The sequence below is a fragment of the Trachurus japonicus genome, chromosome 22, assembly GCF_045865225.1.
Source record: "Trachurus japonicus isolate A0001 chromosome 22, Traja_1.0".
In the NCBI taxonomy this organism is placed as follows: Eukaryota; Metazoa; Chordata; class Actinopteri; order Carangiformes; family Carangidae; genus Trachurus; species Trachurus japonicus.
The window spans coordinates 26962620-26986318 of NC_140928.1; the positions used below are offsets into that span (position 1 = coordinate 26962620).

The 23699-nt window shown below is 42.7% G+C and overlaps 1 protein-coding gene across 2 annotated transcripts in view; it reads right to left on the bottom strand.

Moving 5' to 3' along the window:
* Positions 1–8316: 8316 nt before the first annotated feature.
* Positions 8317–23699, bottom strand: part of pdss2 (prenyl (decaprenyl) diphosphate synthase, subunit 2) — a 30830-nt gene continuing 15447 nt past the window's right edge. Inside the window, exons 4-8 of one of the 2 annotated variants that reach the window (XM_085767314.1) lie at positions 15815–15889; positions 14530–14703; positions 12107–12238; positions 11438–11473; positions 8317–8741 (exon numbers count right to left, since the gene is read on the bottom strand). In XM_085767314.1, the coding sequence (XP_085623440.1) occupies positions 8586–8741; positions 11438–11473; positions 12107–12238; positions 14530–14703; positions 15815–15889 (573 nt within the window). In that variant the 3' untranslated portion in view covers positions 8317–8585. Of the gene's footprint in view, positions 8772–11437; positions 11474–12100; positions 12239–14529; positions 14704–15814; positions 15890–23699 lie in introns of both variants that reach the window. The other variant, XM_085767315.1, reaches the window with a different exon arrangement.

The window sequence follows — 23699 nt, forward strand, 5'->3', positions numbered from 1 at the left end:
TTGTCCTCATCTTCCTTGTTGTCCCCCACAGAGCTCACCCCTGTGTAGACCTGAGGATTACAAGTTTAATTCAATGTTAATGGGTTCAACAGCACATTTAAGCATAATATCTGCCTCAAACAAAAAAAAAGTGTACTAATTTCAACCCAAAATGGAAGAAAACAGGAACAAAAAATGAATAAGAACAAAAACTATAATGATGTGCACTTGACAATAAGGACAGATTTCCCACCAATGGGTCTCTAAACAGAAACTACCACCGAAGAAGAGATAGAGCATCACTGGTCTGAAAAATCCTCTTCAGCCATTCAGCCAGAAAAAAGTGAGAGTGTTGGACAGTAATCAGGATGACAGAGATGGAGATGATGAAGCGCTGAATGTGTTGAGGCGCAGGGTGGATATGGTTCTTGTTTGACAGACTGTACTGTATATCAGAGTCACAGAGGTGTCATCACTGCTCATTCTCACATTGTTGCAGTCTGATTCCACTTGAGGGCGCTGTTGTCTACAGTGTTGCCCCTATAGTTCTGGCAGACAGGAGGTCCCACTCCTTCCTGCTTCTGCTTTCACTCAACTAACCAGATTTCACCATCAGTGGTAAACAAGAATAACACTATTAAAATTAACGATAGTTTTTAGCAAGTGAAAAGTAACTTGAAAACACCCTCCTGTTAGTATAAGTATTCCAGATCAACGTTTCCTGGTAATGCAGGGGATAGGCCTACACCTCTTCTCTTCCAACAGAGAGACACTGCAGGATCTCACTGCATCTCAAATAATGAAGCTCATTTATTTCAGTTCACTTCAGACTGTGAATCTATATTATAGATTCATTACACACAGACTGAAATATTTCATGTCTTTATTTATTTTAATTGTAATGATTATGGCTTGTTATTGAAAACCCCAAATTGGCTAAATCAAAAAATTAGAATATAGTGGAAAAAAACTATTGACTATTGTAACCTAATGATGTCACACTCTAATCAGCTGATTAACTCCAAACACCTGCGAAGGTTTCAGTAGCTGCTGTAAATTATTATTATCATGGAGAAGACTGCTGACCTCCATCATACTCTACTAGGCTACTTTACTGAGATGCACCTGTATGAGACTGAGTCATAGGACTGAGTTAACTGTACAGCAACAGTGGAACAGACTCATGGAAAAAATGAAAATTATGACCTCTTGAAGCTAAATATTCAGATTTCTTAATGTTTAATATTAACACTATCCAGAATAAATGTGACAAAAAACGTCAATTAACGCTTAAGTAGGCTACTGACAGTGTCTCAACTGAAATAGCAAATGCTGGGGGTTGCTAATTACCACGTTTACATGATGTTTTTAAAGCGGAATTAACTTTAATTCCGAATTAAATGATTTTAATTCGGAATTAAAGCTCTCATGTAAACGGGGCAAATGTCTGCTCGCATAATAAACGGTGTTAAAATGTGAACAACGTGTAGACGCGTTCACCTTTGGATGAATCTTCTTTTTTGTTGTTCGGTGTTTCTGCTGCAGACGCTGGAAACCATATACTGTAGACATATCTATGCTCGAAATAGTGGTGGTGGGTGGTAACCATGGTGGTAAGGTAGGAAGAAAGTGGTATCTAAAGGGCGGGCTCTGGGCGGGGGGTCGCATGTAAACAGTCGCAGGGTTGTGACGTCCAAAAAAAAAAAAAAAATTTGATACACTTCATTGAGAATAAAAGATAATGTAGCCTATATAGTTAGCTATATTAGTTCGTTATAAATAGCCTATGACACAACTTTTATTATTTTTCTGAAAAGACAAGTCTGTTTATGACAACTTCACCCACTGATTGGTGGAATATAGACCTAGAAGAATGAAATAAATGGCTTAGGGATTTGCAGAAACCCTTAGGCCTATTAGCTGAAAGACTACAACCATTTTATTTAATTGTACCAATTAAAATAAAGTAGGCAAAATGAGCCTATATTGCCTATGTGTGTATTAGCCTACTATTTCTATAGCCTACCTGTCAATCTGCAGCCTCGTGAGTGGCTGCCTGCCACTTTTACTCACTGAGGGTAAAACTTGTTACTTAGCCTAAATAAAAACAGAAGCAGGAAGGAGTGGGCCCTCTCTTTTGCTGGGACCATCTCTGTTCTTGAGTACAGAGGGAACATTATGCAACATCGCCCTCAAGTGGAATGGGACTGTAACAATAGGAGAATGAGCAGCACTGATCACACACATGGATCTAACTCTGATACAGTCAGTATAAATGTCGACATGAGTGTAAACTAGAAGAATATTAACAGTTTGAATGTCACTGACTCGTAATGACTAAAGCTGGTCAAAGCGAAAGGCAGTGAGGCACAGGGGGAGCCAGGCCATGATACCTAACACGTCTAAGACACTAAAACCACAAAACTGAGAATGACACAAAAAGTCATGGGATAATATGAGTCTTCTGATCACACTTGGGGAAAGGGAGAAAAAAGGATTAAACCAAAACAAACAAGCAAACAGTTGAGCCTACAAAGTTATCGCCAACTACAAATACAACACACATAGCCTAACCTACTGCACATTACAGGAAAACTACATCATGTGACAGACAGAGAAACACAGCTCCTCATCCTCTTTATAGCTACTCCTGATGAACTAATAGACTAATAGGCCGGACTAATTGGCTGCAGGTCCTCAGAGCAAACACAAGGATGGAGGATCCAGAAGGATCCAGAGGAGCAGGACAGAAAATGAAACATTTTACATGCAAACAGTTACATCCACCTATGGGGGAATGTAACACCACAGAGAACGGATTAATTCAATTATTTTTGTAGTGAAAATATATACTGTACAGCTTTTTACAAACCACACACTTTTCTTTTTAATTAAACGGTAGATATTATGCTGTTGATACCGCACAAACACATGTGGAGTCTGTTCAACATACCTTGGGGACAGGTCTACTGAATTTGAATTCTGTTAATATTGCAGATTGAAGATTAGTTGCTCGGCAGACATAAAGCAAAACTTTGCTCTTTCTACAAGAAGCTCAGAATCTATTCATTTATGCAAAAATGTGATATGCACAAAAAGCTCTGATGTTGGGGATTTTTTCTGATCACTCACATATCATTCAAATATCCTCAAAGTACAGCTGGCAGTACAGCAGTGATCATAGCGTGATGATCAGAGATGAAGGAGTCAAAACTTTAAAAAAAAAAAAAGAAAAAAAAGAAAAAAAGAAGAAGAACTGGTACAAGCTGAAAGCAAACTAGTGAAGTGATTAATAAGAGTTTGAAATCAAGGAAATTTCGATTCGTAGGAGGCGCCATTAACCACAGCTGGTTACTTGAGTTGGTAAATTGGTTTTGACTGATGAACAGATTTTAGTTAGTCAGAGATGAACAGACGACCTCACACTTCCTTAATTCTGTCTTAATCATCGGCCATCTCATGCACACAGAAGCACCCAGTGTTCTGTCCCCAGCCACAAATATGTCGATACATAGATGATATAACAAGACAACGTGTGGCTGGTGCGGTTCTCATTATTCGACTAATGAGCTGTCTCCATGGCAGTCTGATCTGTCAGCCAATGGAGCGAGCAGGCCCTGTGCTGGGGGAAGCATGGCCCAGGGTCAGCCAGGCGATGGCTTGCGACGAGGGGCCGGCGTGCAGCACTTAACACCGGGAAGAGCTCGTTAAAGTGTCATTTTTATCCAATATGCTCGTCTGTGTCAAGGAGGCCAATCAGCCATACTGTTCCCATCTCAGGAGAATGACTTTCATCCATCACCGTCAGCTATATGATGATATTAGCAGGTGTTTACTGATAGGCCATTGAGAAGAAGACAAATGGAGATTCTAATTTCACTCCACACTCTTATTCGCTCAGTCATTTTACACACACTGGATTGTTCCTAATGGGGTCACCAGGGCCCCAGGGAATCTATCCCAGCGTGCACATGGAAGAGAGGCAGGGAAACATCGTGGCTGAGATATCAGTTCATCACAGGGTTTAAATACTGATAGAAAATCATTCATTTGTTCATTCACATATTCAAGACTCTGACCTGCCTGCATGTCTTTGTACTGCAGCAGACAGGGGTCGTGTCCACATCACATTACACAGAACTACATACTGTTCTGTTTTTGTATCAGTAGGTACAGTTACAATTTACAATTTACTTGGAGCTGCTCTTCAGTAATAAACGGGTGTTTTAGTGTTATTTTGGTACCATTATCTACTAATGCAACATCTGTAAACTACAAATTTGATAAATATTGATTGTTGATTAATATTACCCTTATGCTGTGAAGATCTGAAAGCAGATATTGGTTAGAATGGTTTAGCTTGACCTTCCCATGGGCTTCTCTTTTCCATCTGATTAGACTGCATAAATGTTGTTATTAACAGTGTCATGTCTTTAATTAATAATGAATTTTGACAATAATCCATTCAATAGAAGCTGTTGATAAATGGATTGTGGCTGAGATGCTTTTCAAAGCTCTCCCACAGGACAAGTTAAGATAAGGTATCTGTCCATTGGGACTATATTTGTAATGATTTTCTCTTTTTTTCTTTCTTTTTTTTGGTGTGTGTGTGTGTGTGTGTGTGTGTGTGTGTGTGTGTGTGTGTGTGTGTGTCTATTTATGAGGAAATTCTTAAAGTGGCACTCCAATTTCACACATGAATTTCACTTTACTCATCAAAAGGAGTGCTGTGAAAACATTTGTATAATGCCTTTTGTGAATCTGGTGGGAGATTGGAAGAAAAAAAACAGAGTTACCAAAGCTACAAACAAGGAGCCACTGTTAGAAAGTCGTGTGGACTTTTCACACCAGGGGAAAGTTCACTACAGACGAGAGGTCAGGATAGCTCAGCCTCGGCTGCTACAACTTTGACCTGTAAACTGAGGAAACCTCTTGGATGAGAGGTGAGAGATGAAATGTCTTAAAACCTGGATCCTCAACTCTGTCTTTTAGAATCGATGTTAGTTCAGAAAGCAAACGTCATTTTTTGTCCAAAAAATCTGAGTTTAAAGAAGTTTTTTTTTTTTAACACACAGTAGTATTGCCACAAAAACTTTTAAATAACAAAGAATTAGCCACTATTAAATTACAATTTTTTTGCAACTTCCAAGAAGACTGTATGTCTTTTGTCAAACGAACAAGCTGACAGTTGCCCTATCCCCAGCAGGCATGACTGTGTGTGTGTGTGTGTGTGTGTGTGTGTGTGTGTGTGTGTGTGTACAGTATGTGTATGTGTGGGTGCATGTGTAATGGAATCTGAGGGACTGTGCTGACCGACTCTCTCCACTGGACCCTGCTGTAATTACACCACTCGTCGTCTGGCCTGGGCACAGTAGGGCCGCTGTTACCCACTTCATGTTTTGCATGTAAACTTATAGTCTGGCCAGCTCTTGCTTTCATGACACCCAAAACTCTCCAACTAGAGAATGTAAGCAAACAGAGAGTCAGGTTTCTGCTGTGCAGGATATAAAACTGTCCAACTTCACTCCCTCCACATTCTGCTCTTCGTTCCGGCTGCGCTGGAGATATCAGAGAGATTCATCATGACAGCAGCAATGTTGTCAAGGAAGAGAAAAAAAAGGCTGTGATTACTGTTCAACATTAAACATTTAGCTTTACTACTGAAAGACCTGTTTTCCTCCTGATGTCGAGAACAACAAAGAAAGAAAACCTCCATCCTATCAAATCCTCTTCTGTAGAGCATGACTGATGTCTACTGGGAACATCTACGCAACACTTTCATTGCTGAGGCCAGAGCAAGTTTTTTTTCAAGAAGTTTTGCTCAGTAACTATATTTGTCATTCTGGCAGTGTTGCAGCCTCCTTTTTTGTTTGGTCCTTTTAACTTTCCATGTAACTTTCCTCATGTCTCCTCACAGCAAGGATAAATATTTCATGAAGAGCCTGAGGCTTTCCCTGGCACATGCTGTACTTGACTGTACCCAGGAAGCCCAAGCAGCGGAAACCAAACAGTAGAGGAAGTGGCCGTACAACCGAGCAACAGACAGGACCTTGTTTTTGAAACAGTTCACTTCGCATCACATCCCCTTGCACTTCAACCCCACTTGCTTCTTTCATGTCCCATCATCTCCCCTTCCCACTCACCCACTTTCACCCTTCTCCACCTCTACTTCTCCTGTTCCGTGCTTTTCAAAATAATGGTGCTAACTATAGCATCTAATGAGATCGTTATCAGTGGCATGCAAACAAGACACAGACACAACATGGTGCAGCTTACACTGCAAAGTCGTGCTGGAGTTCCTCTTTGGGGAACCATCAAATGAACAGTAATAAGAGTTGAGAGCCTCCAGGCTCTGCATGGCAGCAGTTGTTGATGATGTCAGCATGCTGAAGCTTTGCAGGTGCCGTGTTAAGCATGTAACATTAGCAAATTAGCACTAAACACAAAGCAGAGCTGTTGGGAACGCCTAGTTGTGTTTGTGTGTGGGTTTTTTTGTTTTTTTTTACATAGCCAGTTTAAACTAGTGTTGGACATAAAGTCAGGGACCACACATTACTGTAGTCCGGTGTTTTTCAACCTTGGGGTCAGGACCCCACGTGGGGTCGCCTGGAATTCAAATGGGGTCGCCTGAAATGTCTAATTGCTAAAACACATCACAATTTTTTTTTTTTTTTTTTAATCTTGATTAAAAACACCACACACAATCTTAAACAACTGTATTCTATATTTTCACTTTCTTGAATATAAATCAAGTTTAAATAAAATGCAGCATATAAAAATATCTGAGCTGGTGCATCTTGATTGATGGCTGCGATCACGTGACTGCACGTGGTCGCCAGAAATTTGTGATGTCAAAATGGAGTCACAAGCCAAAAAAGATTGGGGACCCCTGCTGTAGCCCATCCTTAGGGGTGGGGGGCGCGGTGGGGAAAGAATGTCTGTATCCAAATTCAAATCAATCCATTCAGTAACTCACTCACTGTCCACATGAATGCCACCATTCACACCGGAGCCAATACTCATGACAATTGATCAAATTGTCTCTCGGTCGATGTTCGAATCGATATTTCAGTGTGGACCACTGACAGTCAGGCTGACACACAAAATCATGGTTGCTCAAGATGCTCAACATCATTTCATGGTGTGATATGGATTTCATTTAGGACCGTCATGCTCAAGAGCTGTACCCTAAAGGAACCTTTTCATTCTTGATAATGGTTGTAGCATGGTTCATAATTCTTGATTTTATAACATTCCTGCCAGGATGAACAGGATGAACTGCAAAACTGGAACTGTTTGTGGCACCTCTCAAACATCATTGCATGTGGGCATGACTAACTCTGGTGTCACTGCTCCTCTTTTGAATCCAAAGCCGTGTGTTGCTGTTCACTGGCTCTTTGTTCACCGTCTCCCCTCAGCCTGGGCGCTCTTTTTTCCGTCCTGTCTCCTGCGCTCTGTCCTTCAGGTATGGCTGCGATGTGACAGACAGCTGCCAGCGGTGGCCTGGTTTCACACCTTGGCTGCCCCCCCCCCTCGCCTCCCCTCGCCTCTGCAGACAGCAGCCTGGGAAACCACAGGCCACCAGGCTGGCGCCAGCCTGTACGGCTTAGAGCAGGGCAGCCGGCCCAATCAATACCTCTGCATTTCCTGTCCATTTGCTCAGGTCTCTTCATTAATAATTACTGCTTGGCGGAGCTTCAATACGCTCGCTGGCCGGGCCAAGGGGAGAGGCTGTGTGACCTTTCCCCGCCCCTGGGTTGACTTGGATCACATACACAAGCATGGGGACAGACATAATAAGGCAACATAGATGACATTACCTCCGATTCATGCCATTCCCCCCCCCTGTACAGAGAGCATCATGCCAAACTCAATTAAAAAAATCATTTTTTCTGCAGCCGTGCTTATCAGCAGAGGTACATACTTGTTGGAACATGACTTTGAGACATTTTTACAACTGGTTCTGAGCTGCTCTTTGATTTGGCAGACACAACTACATCCAGCAGCTATGATTTCAGCATCATCTGAGGTGTGCAGTAACACGCAGGAGGAACCGATTCTAAAAAAAAAATGATTTTTTTCAGAGTAAATGCTGCTTAGTGCATCATTCGCTGTTCATGGTACATTTTCCAGATGACAATAACGATTCTTCAAAACGTCTTAAATTACGTTCTGCCTGGTATGCACCTTTGCTGATAAGCAAGGTAACAATAAAGTGCCAGGTTTTAAAATGCGGCTTGGCGTGATGTTTTCTCCACGCAGGAGAGGGAGGGGATGTGTCAGAGGGAACATAACACAAGCATGATGCTGTAGTAATAGAGCTGTTTTTATTTCTTATTCTTTTTTCTTTTTTTTTTTTAAATGATGACCATTTATGGATATAGTCATTACAGTTCTGATGCACGGTGTCATCCACAGCAGAGCAGAACAGTTTCTCCAGACGTGAGCCAGCACCTGGCTCAAACATCCAGTTTTGTCTCTTAAGTGTCGTCTTGGTGTCTCTGCAGACAAAGACACTCCAGGCTGCACATTTAGAAACAGCAGTGTGTGTGTGTGTATATGTGTGTGTGTGTGTGTGTGTGTGTGTGTGTGAGCGTGTGTCCAGGTCAAAATTTGGTGATGGCGGAGGCGATGTTCTCCAAGGCGGATCGAGCCTCGGAGGAGGGGAAAGCCTGGATGGCCTCCAGAGCCTTGTTGCCATGGTAACAGCATAAGTCCACCGCTGAGCTCATGCCTTTCTCTGACTTAACTGCTGCCAAAAGCTGTTGAGGGATGAAAACACACATTAGTTTGTCATGTTTGTGTCACTCCTGTTACTATCCAGCTGTCAATACAACAGACTGTTAAGAGCCAGAGAAAGTTAGCTTACTCTTAAAGTGGATCGTACAGAGGCACAGCGGTTTTTTAGTTTTTTTTTAATGACAGGAAACCCATTGTATAACACAGTCATGTCTGTATTTGCACACTGCCCCTGGTACCACTAGAGGCAGCTCATCACATTTAACTACAGGGGAAAAAATTCAGTTATGTTAAAACTGGCAGTTTTTTTTTAATGAGATGTAAATGCCTAGAATTGTATTTCTCTGCAGGTTCCTCTCATCTATTCAATTTGTATTGTTACATCTTTTTAAAAGAATCTCAATAAGGCTGCCTGATCATTGGAGGAAAGTCAGTGTTTGTGCGTAGGCCTCAATGCAGCTTGGGAATTAGACACACATCATATGGAATTAATGTCAGAGGGGAAGAAAGGGGAAAAAAGTCAAATGAGCCTCAACCAGTCGATTAAGTTTTTACAGAGACAGCGTGAATTTGAGCGATCCCATGTGCTTCGCTGCTGGTGTGTTGGGACATCTTTTTGCTGAGGGCGTTTTACATCATAAATTCTGGAGGTGGAAATCCCCGTAGGCATTCCCTCTTAAAAAAAAAAAGCTGCAGGTGTCGAACTCGGCATCACCCGGGCCACTTCTTTGCGATTCGATTCCTTCTCACACTCACTTCTGGGGGTTGTTTTGTCGTGTATTCATTTAATGTCCCCTCATCCCCACTCTCCACTGTTTACATGTTACAGTAGGTAACCTCACATGTTTTCCACCATGCTCCTTCCTTCCCCACAGCGTCTTATCCTGTCTTCTTCTTTCTGATCTCGGTGCATTAAAACTAAAATAAAATAAAATTATATTATATATAATATTATAAAAGAAATAAACAACTGATCATGCATTACAATGATGTAACTCAGCTGTGCTGTGTACAGCAAATCCTTGTTTCATCTTTTTCAGATGAAACCATTATAAATACATGAATATATAATGTTTCGCCACAATGGTTTTGTTTATACTCATGAAGCCCAAATAATAAATAAATGATGCGTGCATAAAGTGAGCCATTGTCACAAATAATAGTTACTGTTAAAAAAAAGATCATTTCATTGTAGAAACTATTTGAAATTCTTTCCAAAAGTTTTTGTTTCATGTCGTTCTCCAGCGGTGACGTTGTTATCTGTCTGCGCCTGCTCTTTCTGCCAAAGTGCCTGTGAATTAACCAACCACCTGCTGCTGTTAACACTGGGCGCTCTGATGCTCAGTAAAGGTTGGGGTTTAGGAGCCAACCAGCCTGTTAGCTGGTTAGGTAACAAGCTGAGGTGAGCTGCTGCATCTGCACTCATCATCTGGAGCTGCAGCTGCTTCTCTCTGCCACTGCTGCTGCTCTTGTGTTTTTTTAGTCTTTGTCTTCATTTGATATAAGAAACAGAACTTTGAAATGTTACATATCACAATAAATATATTAGTGATTTAATATATTTTGCTTTATATTTTATTATTAAGATTCCATTTATAATAAATTTCTTCTTTTTTTTTAAAGGTATAATGTGTAGGAATTCCCCCCATCTAGCGGTACGGTTGCATATCGGAACGTATTCTTGATGTTGCATTCACATGAAATCAGGCAGACGTCAGACAGACAACAGACGCTGCATGTAACAGAATAAACAAGCTTCTATGTAAACAAGTGGTCCGCCAGCACGAAGCAAAACAATACAGGTGTGACAATGCAACATGGCCGCTTCGGTTCGGTGCGTCGCCCACTTATGTATCTCTAACAACTCATTCTAAGGTACGAGAAAGCTTTCATTTGTATGCAGGTGTGATTCGACTTAAGTGAAATACATATATGAAAGCAATATTTGATTTTTGCTAATAAAAAGCCAAATAAGTTACATACTGGGGCTTTAAATAAAACACTTCAGAGTGTCATATTTACTAAAATCTAGCCTCACACTTGGAAGACTAAGGTGATGCTAAATCATGTGAATTTGTTGTTCTTTATCATTATGTCATGATGCATTCCTGTGTTTGCACTGAATCAAAGCAAAGTTTTACACTTGAAACCGCAAGGTCTTTCATACCCCCCCCCCCCCAAATTTCATCCCTCCCTCTGCCCTGCTCTCAGCTTTCCTCCTTGTGTCCCCTCTTCTCTCCTTCCTCTCCAACTTCTCCCCGTGTCCCCTTTTCAGCAGGTCTGCTGAAGGAGATTCTCTCACAATGCCACTGTCTCAGAGCCTCAGTGTCTCCTCCACAAATAGGCCACAGTAACTAATCCTTCCTGCTCTGGTTTCAGACGGGACCAGATAACCCCCCTAACACCATCAGACCCCTCCTCTGTAGCTACAGTCTCTTCTTGCACCCCTGTCTTCCCTCACACATTGACTTTGGAAAGCTCATTTCCCAACTTTGATATAGGTTACAGTGAAAAGACATCCTGTTACTGTGTGGTGGCTCTGTCAGACGCAGCGCCACTCAGCAAACAGGTGAAAACACTGGAATACAACAGACAACTATTCAACCATCTTACCATCTTGTACCTGAACATATGAATGAAACTGAACAAAGAGGAGACAGAGGCTACTACACTGTAATAATGTAATAAAGTGAACTGTGACACAAACCAGTGGTCTTACCTTTGAATAATCCAGCTGGTTTCTCTGTGTTCTTGCCTTGTGAAGAAGAGAAGAGAAGAGAAGAGAGAGATTATGTCCCTTGTTTCTTCAACATCACATTCACAAACTTTTTTTTTTAAAGATTATCTTTATTTTGGGTTAAACATTAAATTATCCTCAATGAATTGAATCTGATCCACTTGTTCTTCTATCCATGTTTTCATATGTCTGTTTACTCCTCATCTAATCCTAATTAACTAGAAAACCCCCAAACTCCTCTTCTCATATCAGATGGTTATAGATGTCGTGTCGTGTTTTATTGAATTAAATCTGCTAATGTGAGGAGAATATGGACACGTTTTATACCTTGTTTTTCCATGGTTACTGAGGGAGAACTCCAGTGGTTTATTATTTTAAATTTTAAATGTGTTGTTATTGCCTCTTGGGAGGGAAGTTGTGGGTGTGTGTGTGTGCATGTGTGGCCTGCAAGAGTCTCCTCAATATGTCTCTTATTTGTTATGCAATAAACCAACACAATGACTTACTATTACTTTACCTGAGTGGATTCTTAGCAGTTGGGCCTGGACCTCTGTTCATTTTATGTATGTATGTGTAACACAACCAGGCTAATACAGACTGATGCATGATCCAAAACCTAAACTGAACAGAGCAGCTGTGGTGGAGTCCTACCTGCTGCAGCTGCTGACGCCATCTCTCCTGGCCGACGATCTGACGGTGGAAAACCACCGGGGCGGCGCTGAAGCTGAACGACACCGGCTCCCCCACGCTGCTCTTCACAAACGGCTGCAGGTCAGAGTTCAGCTGCGGGGAGGGAGAGATGGCCTTTGTCAGTGAGATTCTTCTCTCTAACTTCCACCACGCGCCGATTAAACAAACCCAGCGGTGTGAACGGCGGAGCTGGCATTGTGCCTATCTATATACGTGCACCCTGAGTGACCCTGTTAATGACCGGCGTGATGAGCAGTTTGCCGGGAGACGGAACCCGGTCTGATGAGGACGGTTCTCCTTCAAAGATCTCATTTGTGCCTCCACCCATGCTGAGGCTCCCTGCGGCTGCCTGTGTGCGGGCCTCCGCGGCTGCAGGGAGGCTCAGCGGGAGGGGACGTACTGATACGGCACAGTGAGAGGGATCATTATCAACGACTTCTACACCAACCCGGTGAGAAGCTGCTCCAAACCTCTGAACCTTGAAAAAATGTTTAAGCGTCTGCATTAACATTAAATACTAATGGCCTTTTAGCTCCGCTGCAAATCAACCTTCCACCTGATCCCACACTTTTACACTTCATGTTTGTCTCTAATGTGAGAATAATAACACAATTAAACCTAATGCACTGGCAGGATCCAGCTTCATCTACAAAGGAATGTTACATCTCAATCTGTCAATCATCTCCATGTTTTAGGCAAATACTACAGTATATCTCAGGTTCAAATCCTGAATCTGGTGGCCCTTTGCTGCATGTCATTCCCCCTCTCTCGTCTATCTAATCAATTAAAGGTAAAAAGCCCCAAAAATATAAAGAAAAAAAAAACTCTTTCTCTTGTAGTGTGAGGTGTTCAAACGACAGGAGTAAACACTGCTGTTTGCAGTGGATCAATGTAACATGCAGCCAATCAGCAGCCTGCTCAGTTCAGTGATTTAGTAGCTAAAGTAAAAACAAACAGCAGGGTACTCAGGAGGGAGGAAGATTCAGTGCAAAGGGTTATCATTAGTATTACAGGAGACATATTATGCCCCCCTTTCCACAAATTAAAATCCTCTGTGTCTGTGACATGCTTTGGTCAAAATCCCCCAAGGATCAAACATCACAGCTCTTTTCATCCTCTCAAAACAGCTCTGTTCAGAACGGCTGGTTTCAGTGCCTGTCCCTTTAAATGCAAATGAACCACTGCTTGCCCCGCCCCACCCCTTCTACTGGTACCAGGTAGGGGTGGGGTTATGCAAATTCAAAACCTAGTTACATCACTGAAGACAACTGAGGGAACAGCTCATAAAACCACATTAGGGAGCCTGAACATTATAGATTTTTTGTCAATTCTCACATTTTAGGGGTCGAAAGGCGAGACAAAATATATGTTAAGGGGCTTCAAAAAGTGATATTTCCATAATATGCCCCCTTTAAAGTCCCCGAAATTTGGTTTCAAAACAAAACATAGGATTAAATATTCATGCTTTATCAAAAAGTTGGATATTTTATTACGATTCTAAGAATAACATGAGCCCTCATCTTTACAGAGCTCCGTGGAGTTGTAGTTTGTTTATTTGTCCCAGCTGCGGCTTCACAGTCCTGTGTCACTGTCACTTCTCTCATCGTAGTGTTGTTTATGGCTGCGGCAGAGAAGAACCCACTGTTCACGACCTGCTCAGCACCAAACGGCAACACAGACACAGTCAACCTGCCGTCCTGCCTCTTCCCCGACCGCCGAGCCAGCGCCGAGCCAGGAGGAGCCGCGGCAGAAACAGTGTGACGGCAACTTTTTCCGAAAACACACAAACTTCACAGTGTGATGGAGCAGCCGTGCGGAGCCGAGGAGAGGAGACTTCACATCGCTCCCTCCATCCCCTCTTTGTCTGACTGCTACACAACTAACTGTGGCGCTTTACGTGCAACACCACGGGCGTCTCCCTGCTTCCGAATGTACGGCATTAGTCTCTTTTTAAAAAATAATTCATTAACTTAATTATTGATACGTTGGCGTCAGAACTGTGTGGTGGTGGTTTAAACATCCTTACAACTGACATGAAATTTTGATGGGAAACGCTGATCGCTTCGCAGAAATATGTGGCTCACAAACCCACTTTGAAGCAGTGAGAAAAGCAAAGCCACAAACAGAAAAACACAAATCTCTCATGTGAATTGACAAAAACTTTCAAACTTTGACAGAAAAGTAGAGTTCTTAGAAAAACTCCATCACCCATAGTGAGAAGCTGTTTGAGCAAATAGGTTTTCAGGGCTTTAAGCAAGACATACAACAGATTATCTCAGACGGTGGCCCACTCAGTGGTGCTTGACCTTTATTGACTGATCCCCAAAAGACCCACTTCTCTGGTGTTTGGTGCTTGGTGGGTGGGACACCGGGATGAGCCTTACCTTGTGGCCCAGCGATAGGTGCTTGCCGTACTTGTAGGCCAGTCTCTGGGCCTCTGCGTCGTGCTTGGCCAGCTCCATCGCAGCTTGACAGCTCTTGGCCAGCAGCGCCCCGTGGGACAGGAACGTCTGCTCCTCCCAAGTCGCCACGTCGACGCCGTCGGCGAGGCCATTCTCCTGCAGAGCAAATAGTGGCAGAGACACGCCGCGGGGCCTGAGCTCTCACTGCTGCTACTGTACTGACTTCAAAAAGTTCCCACAGAGCACCTCGCAACCTCTAAATCAAAACAACCCCTCCTTCTCTGTGATTTTGTTTTTCAGCATGTAATTGGATGTGCACCAGAGAGTAACGGCAATTTAACACAGTATTTCCCACAAGTTCTGCAGCTATTTGGAACAGAGGGAAGCTGGGAGTGGGACGCAGAAGAACCATGAGATGAAAAACACTCCAGCAACACTTTAAACACGTTCTTCTACGTCCAGTAACAAAGTCCGACATAAGACGTGGTCAACACTACAGGCTCAGTATAAACAGGTTAAACAGGCACTGTCTCCATAACAGAGAAAACAGAGAACTTCATCTATAATCTCCAACATAAAACATTAGATAATCTAAAAAACTTGCAGAATAAAATGTAAACCGTGCAAAAACAAAATCAAAAGTGCATCAGTTTCCCTGACACAGCAGGACACTGTAGGTTTAACTGTCACTCTAATGGAGAGGGAATAGCAGGGATATTTTCAGAGGAGGATTAATCCATCTCTGTGGATGCGAGTGAGTCAAAATAAACGGTGTGTGATGACTGTAATGAGGGAAGATGTCAGCCGCTGCAACGGCGAGGCCCTTTGATGCGTGTTTAACCTTTAAAAAATACACCGTTCCCCTCAAGTGACACCTCACTGCTACTTTTTCTGCTCTGACCTGGACTCAGTTTTCCCCGTATCACTGCAGCAGCTGTTGACAAAGAACTGCTTTAGACTTGTGAACTATGGCTCCAGAGTGTTTCCCACACAAAAGGTCCTGCCAGAGTCTTCTACTGACTCTATATGCCAAAGACAGCGTTTCAAAAGAGCACAGCTTCATGGTTTTAATATGAGCGTTGAAGAACAGGAAGCTTTTCATTTTGTGCACAAAAAAATGTGGGTGTCTGGTAACAGAATAGGAATAAATCCAAATCTAAATCGTTGATTTATCCTGATTTAAAATGACTACCTTTCCTATATTTTGATCTTATCTTGTCTGTCACTGAGAGGATTTCCAGTCTGCAGCACCATAGATCTACTTTACCTCAGTGTTACTGGAGTTCTCGTAGTAGATCCCTTGAACTAAATCCCCGATGGCACTGGAGATCAGTTCAACAACCTGTCAAATAAAGAGAAAGAGGAGGAAGAAAAGAATCAGACATTTGGGCTCGACACATTGACAGGATTACACATCTACACACCATCCCCTGTTCACTGCTAAAAAAGCGCACATATACAAACATATATATATACTATATAAATGCATAATAATAAGTCAAGTGTTTCTAGATGCCTCAGTTCTCTGAGGCACAAGCAGGTGGAGGTGCTGCCAGGTGATCAAAACTCCGCCACAGTCAACATGTCCGTCATGTTGAAGTGTCCTTGGGCTCAGGCAGTGAACCACTAACCTGCTGCCTCATTACTGATCACTCTGGCTAACAGCATTGATTAGACTCCTAAAATGTGAATTTAGATGAGGTCGATCAGAAACCACCACGCTCCTCAGTTCATCCGTGATATTTGTAATTAAAAGAGAGAAAAAAAACAGTATTTCCCCTGACTGAAGCAAGAGCAGCCAGCGCATCAGAGCAGCTGGTTTTGGTGACTAAAAATGCGAGGTGAGACGAGGACAGAGAGCTCCTGTCGATTCCATGATGCAGGCCCGGGCTCACCTTCGTTCATTAATGCTTTGTATTCATAGAGAAAATCCAGTAGAGGGGACAGATGAGGTGTCCGTCCGGTCTGAGGGGCTGAAATGGAGCCGACAGGCAGATGGTGAGATCAAACAAGTGTCCAGAGAGCCAAGGGGTTAACAAGGTTTTGGAGAGATGATCTGACTTCTGGGTCCTTGGTGCTCTCCTTCACTTCTAGTTGAGAAATGATTTGAAGATTTATTTCACTTCAGACTTTTTCACGAGGAAACTAGAATATTAATCTGTTGATATTTAACAGATTTATGGAAGGTGAGAAGGAAAATGGGTTTCTAGTCTATAGGAATGATAAGGAGAGATCACTACTCTGTGATCTGTACATGAATAAATACACTGTACAGGGAACTGACCTTTAACAATATTTAACTTTATTATTTAAAAGATTATTTATAAAACTGCAGATTGTTCCACAGGAGGCGTGGGTTTTGTTTAAGAGTGCAGTTGCCTATTTCCTCTTACAGGGGGCATGCATGACTGCATTTTGCTTACAGAAACACGGCCGGCCCCTCATCAACCACCAGATGAGAGGCTGCATCTTTCCACATCATTATTTAAAGGCTGCTTTTAATGAATGAGTACAAATCCGAAGCGAGTCCCTCGGTCCTCCATTCACTCGCAGACACACGGCGTTGTGTTGGGCCCCGAGGAGCCGAGGCCACGCCCGCACCGTTCAGATGAATGAGGTTAAATTTAGAGCTCCTTCAGCTCACCCTAGACATCCTTGGTGCATCAGGAAAGTCTGGTGACGCTGGCTGCCCAGTCAGCCTCGCAGTGCCCTTTGGGTAACTGAATCCACCAGGGGAAAATATTGAGGAAACCCGAGCTTCGCCCACAGACCTGGAAGGACAATGTGCCTACAGTATTACCAGATGTGGTGTCTCTGCCTGGGCTGCCTTGGGAAGTGGGGGCCAGTGGGGGTCTTTTTTTGGAAAGTATCAGATAAGCTCTCTTCATGCCTCCCCCATACTCCATTCCCAAATCCAGCCAGATCGTGTTTTGCCGACAGGTCTGCGAGGGGGGAAGAAACCGGAGCTCCACGCTGAGATTACTTTACAGTTTATACAAGTAGCAGCATAGGTTTCCTCTCAAGGCCACGACACATAATCTCCATCGCTCTCTCTGCCTTATAAAAAAAAAAGAAAAAGAAGAAGAAGAAGGCTGGTTTATGAGAAAAACTTCGAAAGCTGCGAGAACTCTACATCTGTCCCCCCGTGTATTAAAAAGCAGCAGTACAGTGACCACACAGGCTGCAAGACAGAACACAGCCGCCGTCTGGCAGACTGCCTGTTCACAATGATGCAACGGTTTACACATTCTGAAGCTGTTGGAATAAAATAATATCACAGTTAGCAGATATTAACGAGTGAAAATGAAATCTTACATAACCTTTGTAGCTTTTACTTGGGGCTAATTCTAGGTTAATACCTGTAACAAAATATTGTTAAAAAAAAACAAAAAAACAGATTGGCTGCAGTTTTTAAAAGGAGACACATGAAGTTCAGTGAACACATCACGATGGAGCACTCATCAGCCTGAGAAACTGTTGCTGTGGAGGACTGAAAAACTACTTTGAATAACTAACCCTAACAATATCATCAAGGTCTAATGAAAGATTGCATCATGGGAAATGCAGTGTCTTCTCCTCTTACTTAATGGCGGTTGCAGGTCTTTAACTTACGACTAAATAGCTCTCAGCAGACTGTGATCCTGCTCTCCAGCCTAGTTACAGTGTTTATCATCTCTATTGCTTCATTTTAACTAAAGGGACTAATCAGAGATGGTTTATGTGAGCAGGACTGTGACCACAGACTGTAGGCAGATGTGTTCAAGTGTTTCAGGAATTCCTATCTAGAGACTGATGTAAATGATGTAGTGGAATAAACATGAAGAAGAAACAAAGGTATTTCTATATCTTGACATATAAATATTTTAAGAATCAAATATTGATACAGTATTGTGGTAATATTATTACACATTGTGTGTGTGGACAAGTGATATCATCATGAGGGCAAATGCTTATCTCTTACAGAGTCTCTGACCCTCTCTACACTCATATTTCAGTCAGATTCATTGTTAAAAAAAAGAAACAAAACAGAAACGGGATTAATGAGGAATTTAACAGATGGCATTATGATAAATATTGTTATTTTCATTCTCCTGTAGTAAACTTCTGATTCCTTGACTGATTCTGACTTGTTAATGTTGGTTTGAAAGCTACAGTATGCTTGACATTTTATTCAGTCCACTGATGAAGAACATGTTGTGCAGTTGAAAGGACAAGAAAGTAAGTAAGCCTTAAGTCAAAGTTGTGCTTTTTTTAATTTATTATCATATTAGACAAATATAAATGTGATAAATTCTTATTTCCAAGGTGTCCACTGTAGGATCCCATCCACATTCACCCAAAAGAGAATTTACATGTGATGTTTTATTAAGGTTCGATTACAAACTGGGGTCAAAGGTCAACATGACCTCAGACAGGAGGTCAGGTGAACAGGATTTTGTGACCTCTCACCAGTTTAGAAACTTTGGTTGAAACAGATCTCATTCCTGTGACTGCAGCTGAGTGTGATGGACGTGTCAGTGCGGTTAACAATAATCTAATTTACCTCCTCCTTGCTTAAAAGAAAAAAAAAAATCCCACAGCTGAATCGGAGCATCTGCGGCGGCGGCGGCGGCGGCGGCGGCTGTGGTTGGCCCCGGGTTCACTTTGTTTTGCTAACCTTTTCAAACACGAGTAACTGCCGAATATCAGATGTCTATCTCCTCATTACCCTTAAAAAACTTCCACTCTGGGGACGTTTCCTGTGGCTGCTTCGGATTACATTCACACTCCTAATAAACACCAGCGTGCATTTGTTTGGGCATTGCTCTGTGGTAATTTGGTACCGGCTGAGTTTGAATGACATTGTTTTCACCTTGAAAATGAACCAAACTAAAGTAACAGATGCTTCCAAAAACTCGATTCAACCGGTGTCAACTTGAACTCGACCGTGTGAATGTGTTTGAATCGGAGCCGTCGGCGGATCGGATCATTTTATTCTCAGTGTGGTTTTTTTTTCTCCATCTTCCAGGGGAAACAACAGCATCATTTCCATTACTGTAATTTGTAGCTTAACCACAGAGTGACAATTATCTCTCATGGTGCAAATCCTAATAAAGGCCAATTACCATTATGAAGGAAAGGCTGCACCTTTAGAATTATCTTTAATCCATAAAGGAAACGTTGGGCTCTCCAAAGATCCTGCTACGTTCCTTCCGCCAGACGGCACGATTATCGTACATATTTGGGAGGGCATCTCTCATCTGCCGTGGAGCAGACACTAACCCAGACTGTGTGTGTCGAATGAGAAGCAGCAGGCAAGGCGATAAGGGCTGGGACCGGCTGATGGGCACCATCGTGGGGGGAAGAGACGGTTATTTTGATCCACTTAGGGCGACCGCATTCTGACTGAGCAGCGTGGTGACAGCATCTGTCAGCGAGAGGTTACGGGGCTACGTAGCAGATATGATCTGTGGTGCACTTACAAGACCACCAGCAACACGCACGTCCAAAACTGAAAACTCAATAAGAAGGATTCCTGCGGTGTTCCATGTCAATGGTGTGTCCCGACCACACATACATACACACATTGACTGTACAGCATCAAACGTACAGTAGGAGGCTGTGTTTATCTGACTGGGAGCTTCTGTGATCATATGCTGCTCTAATCATCCGCTGTCTGGCGGGTTTCCTAGTAAAAAAAAAATGCTGTGCTGCAGGAGGAGCAGCATGTTTTTTATTATCAGATTGAAACAAACTGAAGACGACCCGTGCGGATGGTATTAACAGTCATTTTCACCCTCGGCTGAACAGACAAAGCGAAGAGTTCCACCTGCAGAAGCTCCAGTGAACACAACAGGAGATTGGCTACAGAGGACCTCGGAGCAGCGGCGACACCACTCGCCGCCTGCTACACAACGCCCACCTCTCACAGCTCCTCACAGGGCGCAGACAGTGATGATGAGTTAGGACAAGACTGAGGCTTCCTTCTCAGGCCGGTTCCTTTTATCAGATTTTAAAGACCTGCAGAGGTTCTGAGAGTTGTGAAGTCCACTGAGTTCACACTGAGCTTGGAGGAACTGATTCTGGCTCCTGTGTAGCGTCCAGCACAGAGCCCTCGACACAGAGCTTTAAAAATGAATTTGTTGGTGATTTAAGATTCTTCATCTCAAACTTTTAACTTCTGTTTTAGTGCATTCTTGTCTTTACATTATTTCTAAGTTGTATTATGTTTGTGTAAATGTGCTTATAAGTGTTCTTATACATATTCAGTGTTCACATTATCATCTATTTACTTAAAGAGGACATATTATGGAAATATCACTTCTTGAAGGCTGTTTAACATATATTTGGGTGTTTGTCTTGACTTCAGGCCCCCAAAATGTGAGAATTGACAAAAAATCTGTTATGTGAAGGCTCGCTAGGTTCATGTTTTCGAATTTGCATAACCCCAACTCTACCTGAGACCGGTAGAAGGGGTGGGGCGGGGCAAGTAGTGGTTAATTTGCATTTAAAGGGACAGGCACTGGAACCAGTCATTCTGAACAGGGCTGTTTTGAGAGAATGAAAAGAGCTGTGATGTTTGATCCTTGGGGTATTTCAACTGAAGCATGTCACAGACATGTCTTCAAGACACCTGGGAACTATTTTAATTTGTGGAAAAGGGGCAGAATATGTCTCCTTTAACCCTCTAAAAGAAATGCTGCAAATTCAGCATCAGCCTTCTCTTTCACCTGCCAAGAGACCGCTGCAGAGCTGGAATCAACCCTCTTTGTTTTGTTTTACTTTTGTCTTTATTTATGTGGTACAGTGGTGCAGTGGTTTTCACTCTTGCCTCCAAAAAAGACAGTTCTGGGTTTGATTCCCGGCCTAGGGCCTTTCTGGGTGAAATTGACACGTCCTGCCTGTGTCTGTGTGGGTTCTCTCCAAGTTCTCCAGCTTCCTCCCACAGTCCACAAACATGCACAGTGGGTTGAGTGGAGACTCTACTCTACCTGTAGTGTGTGAATGTGAGTGCGTGTGTGTGTCTCTATTGGTGCTTTTCCACTAGCGCGGCACGGCACGGCACGGCACGCTTTTTTTGCTTCTCCACTAGCCCTAGTACCTGGTACCAGGTACTATTTTTAGTACCTACTCGGCCCTGGTTCCAAGCGAGCCGAAGCGATACTAAAACGTGATGTCAGCCGACTGCCTTCCACTGATTGGGCAGAGCATCGTCACTGATCTGTACCGAGACTGTTGTTATTCCTTCAAAGATGGTTGCACCAGATTTAGCTCCCAGCTAATTTCCATTTATGTGTAGGGACTACAAATGGAAATTAGCTGGGAGCTAAATCTGGTGCAACCATCTTTTCATTTTTTCCTTTAAAGCTATAGTGCGTAACTTCTACGTGTCTGTAAATATCCGTTTCACCCAAGCCACTACAAGAGGAGATGATACAACGCTGATTAAGCCGTTCGGCTCCTCAAACGCCTCGCGGTATTTTTCAGTATTTGTTCTTTTTGTATTTACTGTCTTGGAGCGACTTTCCCGCGCTGGCGGACAGGAAACGACCGAAACGACGTGTTTTACTCGGTTTTACCCATGGTTTTACCTGACAACGAGAAGGGAGGAGGGAGGAGAGCGCCGCAGCTGCTAAAAGCAACAGCTGTTAGCAGCCTGGTGTTGGATATCTTTTCTTCTACTGTGTTACCATGTTAACCAGGTAGCCATGGCCCTGCTCTGGGGGTGTAGCATTGCTCAGGACATATTATAACCTCTTCCAATCACCATCACCTGCTCCTGGCAAGAGACCGTGTTGAGTGACTTTACCATGACTGGGATGACTGGGAAAATTTGAGGAGCATGGAGTAATGAGGTGAAGATCTAAACCACTTTACGATATGTCTGCTGTTTCCTCCTCCTTCTTCTTTCCTTCCGCCTTCTTTTATGTTGGTTTATTTATGAACGCAAAACATGCTCTCTGGCTGGCTGGATTTTCCGTTTGGGAACGGAACGCAAGATGACGACACTCTCTAAAGAAAGACCCTTGCTATATGTATAAATAAAAGAAGAATTATAAGGCTAGGAAAACCAAACAAATTAGATTTTATTGCGATTATGCACTTAATACAAATATATTCATGGACAATATTCAGATTTTTCCAATAAACCTTGCTAATTATTACACACTGGACACTGGAAGCCAGACATAACAATAATGATGATGTAAGTAGTGTTAGTAGGTGTGGAAGACGGTCTGATAGCTGACTTGAATGTGACGTCATGACTCTGGCTGTCTACATTCCTCATCCCATCTGTTTAACTTTGATTGCTCAACTGTTTTTCTAGCGAGGTAAACAGCCATTAATGGGCATAGAAGCAGAACAGTTTGAACTGATGAAGAAATCCCAAGAGTTTGGTGGTGATTCACTGGTCTGGAACCAGGATGATCTTGTTCATCTCCTCACAACCTCTCAGATTTCTCCTGCAGCCCTGTTTGAGGTCTGACCCTCAGGTCTGGAATGCCACTGTTTGACTGAAAGGGGATTTCTGGGATGTTGGGGTGCATATCACACTAATGCATCAGTAATTGGCTAGATGACTGAGTCAGAGCATCTGAAAAGCTGCAGCTCTTGTGGGGCGTTCCCGGTCTGCAGTGGTCAGGATCTATCAAAAGTAGGGATGGGTATCGTTTAGGTTTTATCTGATAACAATGCCAAACCGATATTTTAAAATGGTGCCGGTGCTAAACGGTGCCCGAACCAGTGCCTTTTCATTTTAAAGGCATTTTGTGACATCCAAGTTGAACAGAATATTAATTTAAATAGCCTAATATAAATACAACTAAGACTAAGAAAAAAATTAACAACAAACTGTCATATTTATCATAATAAAAACAGCAGTGTATCAATACCAGCAGTTTGAATTATCAGTTTTTTTTTTCTTACTGATGTTATAAAGCACATACACATACACATACACACACACATACACATACACATACACACACGCTACAGCTGTGCAGCGCCACATCCATTGTGCTCTGATTTCCACTCTGACAGGTAGTGGTGCAACTGATCGTTGTCACGGATCGGCACACAAGTGGTCCGCAGATCAGTTGATGAAAAAAAAAAGTTGTGCATGTGATAACACAGGGAGCACCGCCGCAGCCCAATAAACAGGCAATCAAAAA